The sequence below is a fragment of the Colossoma macropomum genome, unplaced genomic scaffold (genome assembly GCF_904425465.1).
Source record: "Colossoma macropomum unplaced genomic scaffold, Colossoma_macropomum, whole genome shotgun sequence".
Classification (NCBI taxonomy): Eukaryota; Metazoa; Chordata; class Actinopteri; order Characiformes; family Serrasalmidae; genus Colossoma; species Colossoma macropomum.
In genome coordinates this window covers 8,792,552-8,808,765 of record NW_023494789.1, presented here as the reverse complement: position 1 = coordinate 8,808,765, position 16,214 = coordinate 8,792,552, and the positions used below count along the sequence as shown (strand labels likewise).

General features: G+C 39.0%; 1 protein-coding gene across 1 annotated transcript in view; it reads left to right on the top strand.

The window, feature by feature from the left end:
* acvr2ab (activin A receptor type 2Ab) overlaps positions 1-16,214 on the top strand; it is a 71,282-nt gene that overhangs the window by 32,432 nt on the left and 22,636 nt on the right. Inside the window, exons 2-3 of the mRNA XM_036570014.1 lie at positions 10,818-11,025; positions 12,883-12,992. Coding sequence (XP_036425907.1) covers positions 10,818-11,025; positions 12,883-12,992 — 318 coding nt within the window. The remainder of the gene's footprint in view (positions 1-10,817; positions 11,026-12,882; positions 12,993-16,214) is intronic.

The window sequence follows — 16,214 nt, the reverse complement described above, 5'->3', positions numbered from 1 at the left end:
ATGATTTGATGACCACAATGCCAGCAGTCTTAACCAACAATATTACTGATGTGTTGAGATGATTAGCAAGATTGCCACTTAATTCCATATCGGCACTATCAGAACGAGAGCCTTGTATCTCAAAAATGAAACAGAAGAAGGGAAAGATAGTGGCACTTAAACATGGCCAACAGGGAATATTGATACCATCAAGGAGATTCTGATGGGCACATATGCTATGAAATGACTCTTGCATGTGCGGCAGTAGATGGAGTTTAATTGGAGGAAGGAACAGTGTGGAGTTATTTGACGCTTGAGACAAGCAGGAGTAAAATTGCTCATTGTAGTTAATTAAGCATTTAAAGATAAACCATAGCAAAGAGCACAGCCACTTTTTGTAGAGCCGAAACCAAAGAAATGTGAAGCTGTCCAAGCAGTTAATGCTGTTCATTCAGGCTTATTTGTTAAGTTGGTGGTATCAGTACTCTGGGCTGATACTTGAGGATGAGGTATCAGTATTGGTGCATCCTTATTCTTTTGAACATTATTCAAGTCTAAGTAATTTTGTTCTAAGTCTCTTTGTTCCAAGCTTTTTGAACTATATGAATTGGTCCAGTCGTCATGAAATTTTCACGCAGTGTAAAAGTACAGCGGGGTTTTTTCATAAAATGAAAAACGACACCAACCGAGATATGAGGCTTTGCTCTGACTATGCATGTTCAGACGGTCGCTTAAGGAAACTGTAGTTTGAGCACAGTGGATAAAGTTCCTTTCAAAGATGAACACATCTGGACTGTCATTAGGCACTACAGGACATTATTTAACAGCACCAACCCAATGTCCATATTACTAAGCATAGATTTTTAAAGGAGCCAGTGATTGTCTCCTTTTCTCGTGATTGATAAGATCGTTTTTGGGATATTTAAAAACAGCCCGTTTGGCATTTTTGAAGTTTGGATATCGTCCAGTCATACTCCTGAGGCCTAGTTGTCTGATATGAATTCAAGCGATGCAGCGATAACATATCCCCTCAGTTTCATAATTGTATCTCTTTTGTTGCGGGAGAAAGCTTCTTTGAGACGATCCCCCCTCCAGGACAGTTTTAACTCTTCGGTTGATCACTGCTGATTACTGTGCACTGACATTTAGGACAATGAACAAAGAGGCAGCATGGCATAGTTGCAACTGTAGGGAGGTTTTGTTTCCAGACTGAGTGGAGTCCTTCCTAATCAGCCCTCCGGTCCTCACCGACAGACCGCTCCACTGCCGCTGCCCTTCCGAGAGCCGGGGAGGCAGGTCGTCTGCTGGCTAATACTCAGTTTAGCTCCATAAAAAAGCTTTATTGTGTCTTTATCTGGTGGTGGTTGCGGAGCACGATGTTGCTGAGCGTCTCTAAATGGCCTGCCTCTCTTTCTGTGCCTGTCTCGTAAAACCTGCCTGAGTACATTTAATTACTTAAACAAAGCTGATTTACGAATGTCTTTTTGTTTGCGCTGGGTTTCCAAAAAATTGACGCAGCATTGTTGACTGTTGCATGTGGTCAGACCTGTTGGATAACTGGTCATCAGCTTTCAGTCCTTGTTTCCCTACTGGATTTTAACCAGTGTATCTGACTCTGTGTGTTTTGTAGGTGATTCATTAGTGTACATAGCTGTTTCGATTGATTGGCAAAGGTCAGGAGTGCACAGTGTAAGGTTGAAGGGTCAGAAATAGACTTTATGTTATAGACTCTAAGTAGAGGAGATGGCTGTGGGGAATTGTGCCAGTACTGATATTTGTTACGTACATATCTGTGTACATATCTGTGTTTAGCATTAAAAAGAAATACAGCATTTATGTCTATAGAGTTGTAAATGCAGTAACATGAATGAAATGCAGGTGGCAGCCCTCATCATCGCCTACTGTCAAACCGGGAGCCTTCCAGGCCGAAGTCATGCAGAGGTTAGCGTTTACCCCCATCTAACACTCTGAATTCAGTTCATGGGGGCCTTGCTGATTAGCTGATGAGCTGAATCAGGTGTGTTTAATGAGACAGTGAGCTGAAGTCTGCAGTGTTTTGGCCCACAAGGACTGGAGCCTGACACATGTGGCCTAAACGTCCTGCTGTTCTTAAATACATTATCAAATATCAGTTTGAAATATGAATCAAATCAAATAATCTGTCCAATGCTGACCTTTTTTAAGCAATTTTCTGCTGATACTGATATGAATCCTGTAATAAGGAGCATCCCCTGATCACAATACTTGAAGATATTTTTATGGTAAACACAATATCTGCTATATGTACTGTTCTGCAATGTATGCAACTTAACAGCAAGCAATCCAGCTCCATTCAAACAAATTCAGGATAGAACTGCTGAGCTTCAGTGCTTCATTGAGCTGCATGTATAACAATGCATTTGCAAATGAAAATATTAAAATTTTTATATATAAACATTTTAAAGCTATGCCAACTGCATTGACAACAAATTTCGTATATCAACGTGCATACAGTCGAAGAATAGCAGCTAAGCTAGTAGTGATACAGAAATGAGGCTACGTAGCACTTTTCAACACAGCTAAGATAAGCAAAAGTGAACATAAAGCAAAAAATACTCATAAAATATTAATCTACAGTCGGTATGATATCTTACACTTACAGACGATGCTTTTAATGGCATAAACAAAATTGCAGCAGATTAAACAGCAAAGCAATGACTGCTGGAGTATTAGATTTCCTGTTTTTTTTCATTGCAAAGGGAATGACTAAGGCTGACAAAGTAAAAGTCCTCAGAGGAGGGTGCTCTTTCTCTTAAACTAAGGACAGAACTTTCAAGAATTTTCTTGTTTTCTTTAGTGATGTGTGTTGTTAGGTTTGGGCTTTATATATACAAGAAATATCATTGCTGGATTATGATTAATACCACCTTTATTAGGGAAATAAATGTTTTCCATTATACCTCAGCTCTTTTAAAAAACTTGTTCATCTCATTTAAAATTGTTACATATTGTCATATAGCATTTTGGAATAAAACTCATCAGTTGATAACATTAATAGCATTAATGAAATATGAGTGGAACTTTCTGCTGGGCATTTTATACAGTATATACATTTTGTACAGGCTGTCTGCAAGTGGTTGTTTAGAGTTCTGATGTAATTTATTATGATAACAAGAGCAAATCGTCATGTTGCCCTCTGCAGTGTGGCCTTTTGTATTTGAACTGGTCTTAACACTGTAAATTATAAGCTTTGCTTCTCTGGTTTAAATATACATGCTGTCCTTCTTGCTATAGCAGCCATAACTCAGTCCGGGTGAGCAACTGCACGTTTCCCCAGAGTGCAGTTTGACTGTGAAACATAATGTTGTTTGCCTCATCAGCTTTTCTTACATGCTGCTGTTGGCTAACCGCTAACTGTGTGACCCAAAAACCATATGCTAGCTCCAGGCCTCAGTTTGATGGCAGCTTTGTGCGTCTTTATGAATGCTGCTCATAGTGGTTCAGGATTATGTTAATTCCAAGGGATTATTGTTGGTTTTGTCGCTTTGATTTAGAGGAGCACGACATCGTCTTCATAGATGCGGTCGTTCTGGGGGTCACTGCAGTCATGGCGTTTATGGAGATGGCTTTGAAAGGGTGGACTTTGTGAATGCTGTAGTTCTTGAGCGGTAAATTTTAAGACATTGGCAAGTGATTTGCATATTAATTACATATGAATAACAAGTAGTAATATATTGCTGTGATGAGATATTACAGCACAGTATGAAAACATGATGCCATAGAATCCCCACTGTCTTAGATTTGTACTTTACAGTTAGTTTTATACTTTGTGTTTCCTATTATTCTGTATGGATTTATGTTTAAGAACTGAAGATTTTGGTTGTTTTCTTCTGTTCAGCAGGTCTGTTTAGTTCTTAGTTATCAGATTATTGTATCAGGAAGTGGCTCAAGCACACGTCATGGGCTGAATGTGTTATTACAAGCCTAGTTTTGACTCCTTCATGATATTACATCACTGTTTTTCCTGCAAAGTACAAGAACAAGTGTTCCACTCCTAACCACCTAAACCAGAATGTACCCAAACAGCACTACATCTATTCCAGGATTAGCCCTGAGGTTAGACAGAAACTTGAGGACACCTAAATAATAAACCCATTTCACTGAATAAGTCTGTCATTAGTTGTTGATACTAGTATGAATCGCCTGCCAGTAACAGCTGTTTCTGATTGCGGGGGTGTAATTATTGCGTAATTGATTGTGTAATTGTGTATGAATACATTCGTGTTCCTGTAGATGTGCAAGTGAGCATGTAAAAATATGTCTGTGCATAAACTGTAGTGTCTTATTTTATAATCAGAGGAGTGAATTACTATTGGGAGGGTTTTATTTTATTATTTTAGGTCAAACTCAGTTTTGAGTGATCATTAATTAGGGACAAAATTATTGATAAATAGCAATATTTTCATTATTTAAATCCAAAGGCAAATCCTTCTCTGTCTTTTTTAACAGACACATTTTGTAAAACTCATTAAAAGTCACAGTTTTAGAGACTTACTTCTTCAGTGCTCACAGTTTAAGACAAGTGTGAGATGTACTGAAGAAAAAAAATATAAATAAGAAAATATTGTGTAAGAAAATGTTTAAGAACTTTTTTTCCCAGAATACCACTGACTCTTAGAACAGAAAAGTTCCGAAAGACGTTAAAGAGAATTATTAAGATGTTTTTGAATAATAACTAATATTTTGAAGTATGAAGTTAAGATAAAGGGCAGTTAAGAAGATTTTCTTTGTTAAGACCCTTTAGTGAATCTTGCGATTATTTGCCAGATTGTACAGTGATAATTCATACATTAACAGCCTGATGGACGCACCCACTAATGTGCATTTTTTTAGCTCCTTAAAGCACTTAGCTTGAATTTATTTATTTATTTTTTTAATTTTTAACAACATACCAGACCAGTTAAATTTTCTCTTATCCACTGCTAAGTATTAAAAAGAAAGCCACAACTTCAAAGCCCCTGTAAACACGGTTTCGGACATTTCATTTTGTTTTAATAGTAAAGACATGCCACAGAAAAGCGTTTACAAGACTTATATTCAGGTTCTGAGCTGCTGTCTGCTCAGAACTGTGTGGTCGTGTCAGAACACGAAATGATTGCCAGTGCAATAAACAACCCTGCACCAGTGGTTCCTGCAGTTAAGGTGGACCGCTAGCTGTTGTGCTCTTGTAAATTAAGTTGAAAACTTGTAGTAGGATCCTGCAACAGGTGGCCGACACAGATGTACAGGAGAAAGCATCTATTTACGCTACGAACAATGTTGAAATAAACCTTCATAACAAGCTCGGTTAACAAATATAGAAAATCTTACATAACCTACTTGCTGGGAGTTTTTGCTGGGACTCAGCAGGAGAGCAGTCACTTTGTGAGGGAGAGGAATGTGAGGAGCTGACATATTACTAATTCTGATTCGTACTTTGGCAAATCTGACGTCACCTACGCCAAATTTAGTCCCACCCAACCCAAATCAAATTGAAGAAAAGGGCAAGATATTTCAAAAATCTCTCAACAGAAAAGACCAACAACATTCTTTCTCTGCCAGTTCAAAGTAAAAACATTGCAAAAAGTAAAGATAGTAGAAGAAAACCGTGAAAGTGAGGTAGACAGAGGCTTTAAACCATCCCACATGAGATCCAGATTAAATGTCTATGCAATAGAGGTCACCACAGTGTCTTGCAGCGTGGGACTGATTTTCAGTGTCGCGATGGGAGCGGGTGGTTATCCGGCACAATGCAGGCGGGAGCAGGACAACACAAACTTGTAGAGAAATCCCTCAAAATTAATCAGTAGCCTGAATAAACTGAGAACAATCATGTAAAAATGAGCATATGTAAATAATATCTGGCAGCAATATAACAAAAAGTAATAAACTTATTGTAAATAAGTCCTAAACTAGTTCTAAGTAGAAGTAACCAATTACGTGAACGGTCACATGAATTGCTTTCTTGTAGGCTGCAGAAATGGCCGAGCCATTTTCTAAATAAAGGCGAATAAATGACAATAAAGCAGAATAAAGGCAAGTCTGACGTATGGCAGTCATTTTTAATCATGATTAAAGTCTTGGGTACACGACTACACGACGTTTAAAGTCTTAACACATTATAAAAAGACTGGGCATCTCACACTACCTGACTGTTTTTTGCAGATTTTTTGGGAGACTGAAATATTGGGGATCACAAACTGCACAAGTTTTAAGCTGTTGCTGAACTCGCGCTAACTCAAGCTAACTCTTACGTTCTCCCGTAACTAGGAGACCCAAATAAACAAACGTGGAGCTGCTGTTTTCTCTGCTGTTTGCAGTGAAACATTAAAGAATCAGCAGGTGAACATGTTTAAATGAGGCTCATGGATTTAAAAATGTGATCAGTGGGTATTTTTAGAGTTTTAAATGTACATAAACTCGATTGTGCTCGTGTCTTAAACTCAGCTGATTAAAAAGCTTCACTCCTCATCTTTGTTTCCTTGCTGTATGTTGCCTTTCTCACTCTGTTTTCATTGGCTGTTGCAGGAGATTGAGTCGTTGACCAGTTTACACTAGATTATGCTCAAGAGTCGGGTCGAAAAAAATCAAACGTTTGATAAACTCTGACTGGTCTGGTTGGGAGGACAATAATTGGAGTCTGCGCCCCTCACGGACTACTCTGTTCTCTCTCCAACCGTCGACTCTGACTGACCCAAAATCTGCAGACTAGAGCCAGCCAGCGCAGATTCAGCCAGACTGAGAATCAGGGCTAAAATCGGGGTAGAAGTTGTGTAGTGTATCCCCAGCTTAACACAGATGGAAGTTATACAGGTCTGCGGGTGGGAGCGGGACAAAGCGTGCAGATTTCCATACAGAGCCTGTTTGTTTGGACATGGAACCAGTTACATTGAATCAGATTTTGTCGGAATTGCCCAATTATAACGACAATAGCTAACATGATGTCCGTGTTCTTATTAATGTTAATGTTTTTGGTACTTCAGCATGTTTCTGAACTGAAACACAACTTATATACGGTATATTTTTCTATAATTTTGGCCACAAATTGTTCATTTTAGCCACAAGATTCATTGACTTAGTGGCCCAAGTGGGCAGTGCAAACTTTTATATCTGTCTACCCCTTCGTTATCTTCATGAATCGTCAAAAAAATTGATAGATTATTTCATTACTAATACAATTAATAGCGATTTCCTGTTTAGCCGCAAGTGAGCGTGATGTTCAGAGACGTCTGGAGGCGTGGCCGGAAGTTTCTAGGCTCAGATCCAGAGGTTGTGCAACAGTGTGTAGGTGGATAAGGTGTATGTTTGTGTGTGTGCAGGTTTCTCAGGTGTGTCCGTTGGCATGTTTATGCAGAGGTGAACGTACCGTATTCTCTCTGCAGATTGATGGTGATGATGATGAAGCACTTCTGTTGCTGTTCTCGCTCTCTGTTTGTTTAGCCCCACTTTGACCTGGGCTGTTATTTATTCAGGGAAATGAATAGAACGTGTTCTCCTGTTCGAAGGGTGAGTCGTGGCTTTGAGCGGCGGGTGTGTGACACAGTTTACATTCATGTTTTTGAGTGATGATTTTGTGTTAGCTCTGTGGGCGACTGTAAGAGAGCGATGGCAAACTGCCTGTTTAAACTCGGACAATCGTATTAATAACTGTCCGTGGCTGTTTGGGCACAGCTGTATGTTTTTGAGGGCTTAAATGAGATGGAGGCAGAACTAAAGACACTCCACATCAGAGGCAGAATGAGTGAGACGAAAAAAGAATCAGTCTGGCAAAAAGAGAGAGTGGTGAAATTTGTCACATGCATGTCCTGTAAAATCTACACCTTTTTATAGTTCAGTCCTAAAATATTGTCAGTGTCGCTGTCTCAAACATGTTAAAGGGCCCATATTCTTTTTTTTTTTTATATTACTTTTTTCCCCTGAGGTCCCCAACATTTGTATGATTTTATGCACCAAAAATGGTCAGATCACTTTTATATGACCATATTCAAACCTCAAAAATTCAACAGGCTGTTTTCGTCACTGTGCCTTTAAGACTGATATAAGAGAAATGAGCTCCGTTCTGATTGGCTGTCCTGTATTGTTTCTTAGTAAACAAGGAGTCTTAACTTTTAATGTACGCACAAATAGGTTCTTCAAGGGTTCTTTAGAAAATGGTTCTATAAAGAACCATAAACACACAGACATGAAAGCGTTCATAAATGAGTTCTTCAGCTTGATGGCGAATGTGCTGTATATAGTTCTACATAGAGTCTTTTTGAAAAGGGTTCTATATAGCATCGAAAAGGGTTCTTCTGTTGTTACGATATTGTCAAGCTTGTAGCAATAGAAGAACCTTTTTTGGTGCTGTACAGAACCCTTTTTCAAAAAGGTTTTAAATAGATCCATATGCAACACATTCTTCATCGATCTAAAGAAACATTTCACGATGCGAAGAACCCTTTAATCATGCAAAGTGTTCTTTGAGTGTTCATGGTTCTATATAGAACTATTTTCTTTACTAAAGAACCCTTGAGGAACCACCATTTTTAAGTGTGTACTAAGATTTTTACCACAATGTAAAGTGCAGTGCAGCTAAGTTATTTCAACTGATGGAAAAAATAATAATAATAATAAAATAAAAAGCAGGTCTTTCTATCCATCTGTCTATCCATCTGTTACAGATATATCAGATTTTTCAGTCACGAAAGCTTTAAAAAATCTAATTTTTACATGCAAATGAACTTCTCTGTAACCTTAAACGTTCTCATTTCGAAGAACCGTGAGTTGTGTGAAATCTACGCTCCACCAGAGAGCAGTGAAAAGCCTGCATCTTGTGTTTTAGTCAGAGGTTGTTTTCTGTTTAGTCTGAAGAAAAATCTCTGCTGCTGCAGCTAAAGACTGCTGAACAGCAGCACTGACGGTACAAAGCCACAGCTATGGCGAATAAGAGGAGTCACAGGAAAGTGCTGATGAATAAGAAGCTTGTGTTCATTTTGCGTTTTGCTGTAGATTTAATGTAATTAAGATTTCAGCATCATTTATTGAGTCTCGTCTGGTATCAGCGGACTGACTCTTCACAACCTCGCCGTTTTCGAGCTAAAAGGTACGAGATGAGATGTTATGATGTGACTAGGTTAGTAATGTTAGCTGAATTGAAAACAGACGATTAACATCTCCTGTTATAATGTTTGTGTGGGTTTCTGTACCAAAAATAGTTTGTTTATTTTTACGTGACCATTTTTCAAACTCTTTTTATCCCTTTATATTAAACAGGCTGATTTTGTTACTGTGCCTTTAAGACTGATGTATGTAAATGAGCTCTGTTCTGATTGGCTTCTCTGTATTGTACTTCATTCATAAAGCAGTCTGGGGCTGAAACGCTCCTTATAGCTTCAGTGTGCATGGGCATGGCTGACCTGCTGTAGGCTGGAATAGGCAGATATGTGTAAATGCATTATTTTTTGTAAGGTCTAGTGAAGGATGGTTGGTTTATTAGCACATTTTCGTGCTCAGTCTGATATCTGGGTTAATTAACCCATTTGTGCCCAAATTGTCACTGATTTTATTTACTTTATATGTGTTAGGCGACCCATGTAAACATGGTCAACATTATTTTACTGAAATTCATTCATTTGCAGCCTTTTATCTGTGAAATCTTCTAGATTTGTTGACATGGAAAAGATGTGTTTGAACTATGAACAGATTAGTTTGCAGTGGACTTAAATGGATTGTCATAACAAATGGTAGTAAACTTGTGTTTCACATAAAGTAAACTTTATTATAATGAACAATAAATCTTGCTAGTTTACACATTATATATGTTGTATGATCTCACCGCGCCATCACTGCCGGACTTTACCCTCCTCTCTATTACACTGGTACTCGGCCCAGTGCCAGGTGTGGGTGTGTGGGTGTGTGAGTAACTGATTGAAAGAATGCCACGTGAGTCACATTCGGTCCTGCAGGAGGTTCAGGTGCAGCTGGCAGGTGGATGTATGGCAGAGGAGAGCAGGCAAAGATGATCTTTTTTATGTGTGTGTTTTCTTATAGGCCTCTCTAGACCCTCTCGCTTGTGTTCTGCAAATTATGAATCAAGAAATGTCTGCATTTTATTTTACTGCATTTGTAACCCTAGAGCAGAGGTCAGCAACATGGGGCTCTTTTACTGTCCTGTTGCGGCTCCACAGCAGAATTAATAAAAATAAAATAATCCTCCTTCGCATTAAAGTAAAGCTCTGCTGATCATTCTAACACAGTTTTAACAATAAATGGTCTTAAACGCTGGAGTTAATGTAGCTCATATCTGCTAATTCAACCTTTAACCCTGAAGGTTGGCGCGTAGACTGCTGGTCACCATAGCGACATAGACAGCAATCTCGCCTAGCAAGTATCTTTGGGAAAATTTGAACGAGACGCTGGCGAATGAGAAGCTGATTTCAGCCGCGTAAGAAGTCGAACATTAAGAGACGTTTTACAAGAAAACTGTTCTACTTTTGTGGAAAAGTTTCCTGCCGGAGATGCGAGAAAAGCAGTTATAGCTGAGCTAAAGCTTAAAGCTGAGACATATTTACAGCCAAAATGGTGAAACGTTGCTTCAATAAATCGGACGTAAGTGGCTCCCAAGGTGTTTAGATTTTTGTTGAAACTTGACAAAATCCAGTATACTTCCAGTATAAATCCAGTATACTTCCAGTATACTAAAAACACATTGCTAAACCCTCAACATGATGTGGTTGAAGATCAGCCTGCATTAATTTGACCAAAATGAAACATCCAAAGAACATCTAAGATTGGTCAGGATAGTCACAGCACAGTCAACCTCTTCTCACTCTCTTTTACAGGAGCCATCCTGGGCCGCTCAGAAACCCAGGAGTGTGTGTTCTACAACGCGAGCTGGGAAAAAGACCGGACAAATCGTAGCGGAATCGAGCCGTGTTCTGGAGAAAAAGATAAACGGCGACATTGTTTCTCCACCTGGAAGAACAACTCGGGAACCATTGAGATCGTCAAACAGGGCTGTTGGCTTGATGATGTCAACTGTTACGACAGGTATGCTAGTTAAATGAAGCCTCTTATTATTGCCTAGTGCCAACCTAAAGGCTGTGTGGATGTCACTTATATGTTTTTGAGGTCAGGTTCAGTATCAAAGGAGAGTGGGATAAGTTTTGCCACTCTTTGATTAAAACAATCAATGAAAATGTGCTCACAAAGAAGTGTGGATAGGCAGTCAGATTGAAACTGACAGAATTCTGATGTGTACAGTATGTATCTAGTGGTCCACGCAACTCTGTGGGCAAATTGTCTGAGGCTGAGACTGTGAATCTGCGAAGACTAATTTTATTCATTTTGACTCTGTCGTTCTGATTTGATACTACAGCAGCAACATAAGTTTTATATAGCAAACACGGCAAGTCTTAAAGGGTTTGAGTGGGTTTTCTTATTGTTTCGTGATGTTATACCTCATCATGATGTGCTCCCAGGAGCAAAGTGTTTTTACGCATCACTGCATTAGATGTTAATCATCTTTGGAAGCCCCTTCACTGAAGATAAACCACATTGTTTATTTTTAAATGGGTAGAGGCTTGAACTGTTCATAATTGTCTGTCACAGATGGAATCGTGTGTGTGTGTTTTGTACTGAGGTAGTTGGAAAACTACAATTCCAGAAAAGTTAGGACTCGGGAATACTTGGAGATACCGTTGTCAGTAAACACTAGGGGTGGGACGATTTCTCCTAAAGGGGCATAACGTAGAAAATCAAGCAGGCTGCAATTAAAAAAAAAATGATATAGCATCACAGTGCATGTAGCACTCAACACACCTTAAAATACATACTCATCAGTTTGGCTCTCCAGGTGAGTAATAAATGCTAAATATAGTTTTCTACATTAAATCAGAGACACTGAAATTATAGCAGGCAAGGTGCATCCTGCTGTCATTTTAAGGTGGGGGTGGAGAGGGTGTTGAGGGTGGTGGGGATGTGGCATCACGATGCTGGCTCAACATTGTTGTGCCTGTCAGCCGTAACGATACTAAACCCCACTAAACACCATTTGTTGCATCGACAAATACAATTTAAAACTGTACTGTGAACAGTGGAAGTCACATGTCAACAACATCCAGAAACGCTGCCAACTTCTCTGGGCTCATCTGAAATTCACTGTGGAAATGTGTGCTGACCTTTGTCAACATTTCAGATGTTCAGTTTATGGAAATGGGGGATGTTGTGTGAAGAAAATGACCATCGGGATTGTTACCAGCATAAAGTTTAAAAGCAAAGGTTTGCCATAGTACAGGGATGTATTGCACATCTGTGGAGGCATCATTAACACTGAAAGATACATACACATGTATGACCTCACGTCCTGGAAAAGTATATAAACAAACGTTTGTGTAGTTGAGCATGTAGGTAGAGTTGTTTTTGGTCTTTGGTCTGAGAGTCACTAATGAGCAAATAACTGGAAATCACTGAAAAACAGTACCAACAATCATTCTCAGTATGTTGTCTCTCTGTGTCTCTGTTATTCTCTCTCTGTTGTCTCTCTGTCATTTTCTCTCTCTGTTGTCTCTGTCTCTGTTATTTTCTCGTCTCTCTCTGTCTCTTATTCTCTCTCTGTCTGTTATTCTGTCTCTGCTGTTCTCTCTCTCTGTTGTCTCTGTTGTCTCTCTGTCTGTTATTTTCTCTCTTTCTCTTATTTTCTCTCTCTGTTGTCTCTCTGTTGTCTGCTATTCTTTCTCTTTCTTCTTCTCTCTGTTGTCTGCTATTCTCTCTCTTTGTTGTCTCTCTGTATCTGTTATTCTCTCTCTTTGTTGTCTCTCTGTATCTGTTATTGTCTCTCTGTTGTCTCTCTCTCTGACTCTGTTATTGTCTCTCTGTCTCACACCATTGTCTCTCTCTCTTCTGCAGCACTGAGTGTGTGGAGAGGAAGGACAGCCCTGATGTGTTTTTCTGTTGTTGTGAGGGGAACATGTGCAATGAGAAGATTTACTACAGCCCGGATACACAAGCTGTTCAGAGTGAGTAACACACACACACACACACACACACACACACACACACATACACACACACACACTCTCTCACTCTCTCTCTGTCTCTCTCTCCTTCTCTCCCTCTCTCTCAGTAAGTTGTGATTGTGAGGTTTTAGTGCTCTAAGAATATCTCTCTCTCTCCTCGCTCGCTCATCCGTTATCTTGCTCTGCTCTCAGTTCAGATTATGTGTCTTCTCTGCGGCTCTGTGTGCGTTTCTTTGATAATTCAGATTCAGTTCTTCAGCCGGTTCACCTGTAGTTGTGAGGTTTTATAGTGGTAGTGGGCACAATGAATAGACATCAAGTGGAGTTTTATTACAGGTAGGGGGCAGTGTGTCATTTTACAGCTTTACACACACTGAGAGAGGAGTTATACTGCTAGGAGGTCGTAGCTTGACAAGGACTAGTTCAAAATAGCATAGACTCATATTGATATCTGATAACTACACTAGACATACTATAATTAGTGTATGCGCTTCGAAAAGTGGTCAAGTGGTAGTTTTGTTATACTATTTAGTTTGGTTGGATGCAGCTTTGGACACACCCTCGGAGTCAGTGTTCTCCTTTTAACATTTATAATGTCGCGATGTACTAAAAACAAGAAGATTTACTGCAGTCGAGAAGATTTACTATAGACTGAATTCATTATATATCAAAACTACGGTTTAAAGTTTTATCACGCTAATGATAATTTTATTCATCTATCTTTTCTGCAATAAGAATTATTTTTCAAACATGGCAAAACAAAGTTTTTTGCCAAGTATACAGAGCACTTTGAAATGTTATATAATGGACACCAGAGGATATTTTTCATTTACTATTTATATTATTTTTTTGAAACAGTACAATCTGAAATGATAAATAATTATTAACTAAAATGATCTGTTTATAATAAATTATTGTCAAGTCCTCTGCCTCAAGATTTGATCACCACCTTTCAAATATGAGAGTTCTGACTGTTAATTATATTATAACTTTATAACTTGATTTTGATGTTATACAGCTTCTCTTATGACTATGGAATCATCTACATCATTCACTGTTTACAGTTGGTATTTGCACCAAAGTTGGTTTTATACTATTAAAAATGGTGACTTGTGTTATAGGGTACATAACCATATCACCTGCTAAGCTTCGCGAGTGGCACACTGCTCAGAGGAGCGCTGCTTCAGGATCAGTTTTTCTCAGTAGTGTAGTTCACCTCATTAGGAGCGGAAAGGACGGTCCTGATCCTGGATCAGCAGGCTCATCATCAGGAGAGCAGTTAGATCAAAGTGAGTGTGTAATTCCTCTTGTTTAGCGGAGAGAGCGGCGGCACCCAGCAGGTGCAGCGTTAGCTGGCTGAACATGCTACACACATGCGTGTGGCGGTGAGATAAGGGTTTTTTGGCGTGCTCTGTGCGCTGTTGAGCAGGTGGTGTGTAGTGTGCCATGTCTGGCGTGTGAGAGGTTTTTGGTGGCATGTTGGGAAGTGTGAGGTGGGGATTTGCTGGAGCTAATCTCACTCTCTGACCTTCCGTTTATCCGGCCAGAGAATACAGGAACGCTGCCATGAAGAACACACAAAGAACCCTGTCCCAATGCTGAGCCACTACCGTAGAGAACGGAAGCCTTGTCCCAACATTTACCCACTCACTCACTCATCTGCTGTCTGGGGAGGAGCATTTGGCCTGTTTTGCTATTTGAATATGGACATTTTTAGACAGTGTTTGAATAGTGTTATGACTAGAAAAGCGAAAATGCGTGTGTCTATGCAGGTAGAAGAAGAGGTCATCCATACTTGATCTTTCCCTTGATTTAGCGGTTTATCTTTGTGTTGCGTGATTTAACATACACTATTTGTCTAAAGGTTTGTAGACACCTGCTCATTCTTCTAAAATAAAAGGTATTGGAAGTGGGTCCCCTTTTTGCAACAGTAACAGTAAGCTTTACTCTGGTTGTGGGAAGATTGCCGTGAGGATTTGATTGCTTTCAACCATCAGTGAGGTCAGGTACTCATATTGGATGATTCATTTTGGATCACAAATGCCACTCCAACTCATCCTAGAGTTACTGGATGGAGCTCATTCATTCTAGAGAATGTGCTTCCACTGCTCCACAGCCAAGTGCCAAGACACTTGGCATGAATGGCTCCTCCAGAGGGTCCTATTCTATTGGCAGTGCTTTTCTATGGGGATTATACAAGGTGTACGCAACTGAGCACCTTTATCAGCTGTAGGTGCAACTTAAAGTAGCTGAATTCACTAATTACAAGGGAATTACAATTGTATTTATACTATATATATATATATATATATATATATATATATATATATATATATATATATATATATATATATATAAATGTATAAACATCACTGTCCAAAGAAAAAAAAATGTATCTCCAAAATAGTAATCTACAGGAGAGGGCAAAAACGTTTATTTTCACTGTAAGTTAATGTAGAGATCTTATTCAAAGCAGTTTTGAAGCATTTCTATTGGTCCAGTCATCATTAAATTTTCAGACAATTCAAAGAACAATGCAATGATGTAGAAAAGTAAGAATCATAAAAAATAGAGATACTTGATGTGTGTGTGTGTGTGTGTGTATATACATGATGTATTTCTGAGTGAAACACACAGAGGGTCTCTGAGCTTCTTTTGAGGGTTGGTGGTTAAACATGATATTATTGTTTAATATTGTGTTAAAAAATCAGATGATATTCTGAGGCAGCCAGAAGTCCTTACATTACACGATGGAAGATAATAGGAAAACAATAAACTTGTCCTTTACATGATATATTATGGTGAATCATGCTTAATATAATTAGATCCATGAACTTCCAAGAGAAAAAAGTGCAAATTTGATTTGACTTCTAAAAGGTATTTTAAAAATCCACGCATTTCTTGTTCCGTACTACACCTTATTTGAATACCTGATTAAGCAAACCAATACTAAACCAAATATAAAGACACAGTATCCATACTTTCGAATGACTACGGGCGGCACTCTAACCCTAACCCTAGCCCATCACCATACAGTTTGCTGAACTGCAGCCAGTCCAATTCCAACAATCACTCACTAGCTCTCAATACTTCCTGCCATCACACTCAGTCTCACTTGCACGCCCTCTGTTTTTTACAGTAAAGTCAAGCCAGTGATATAATTAGCACTTCTATTTATAACAAATACACTGAAAAAATCTGTGCTATCGGCACGCTCAGCTC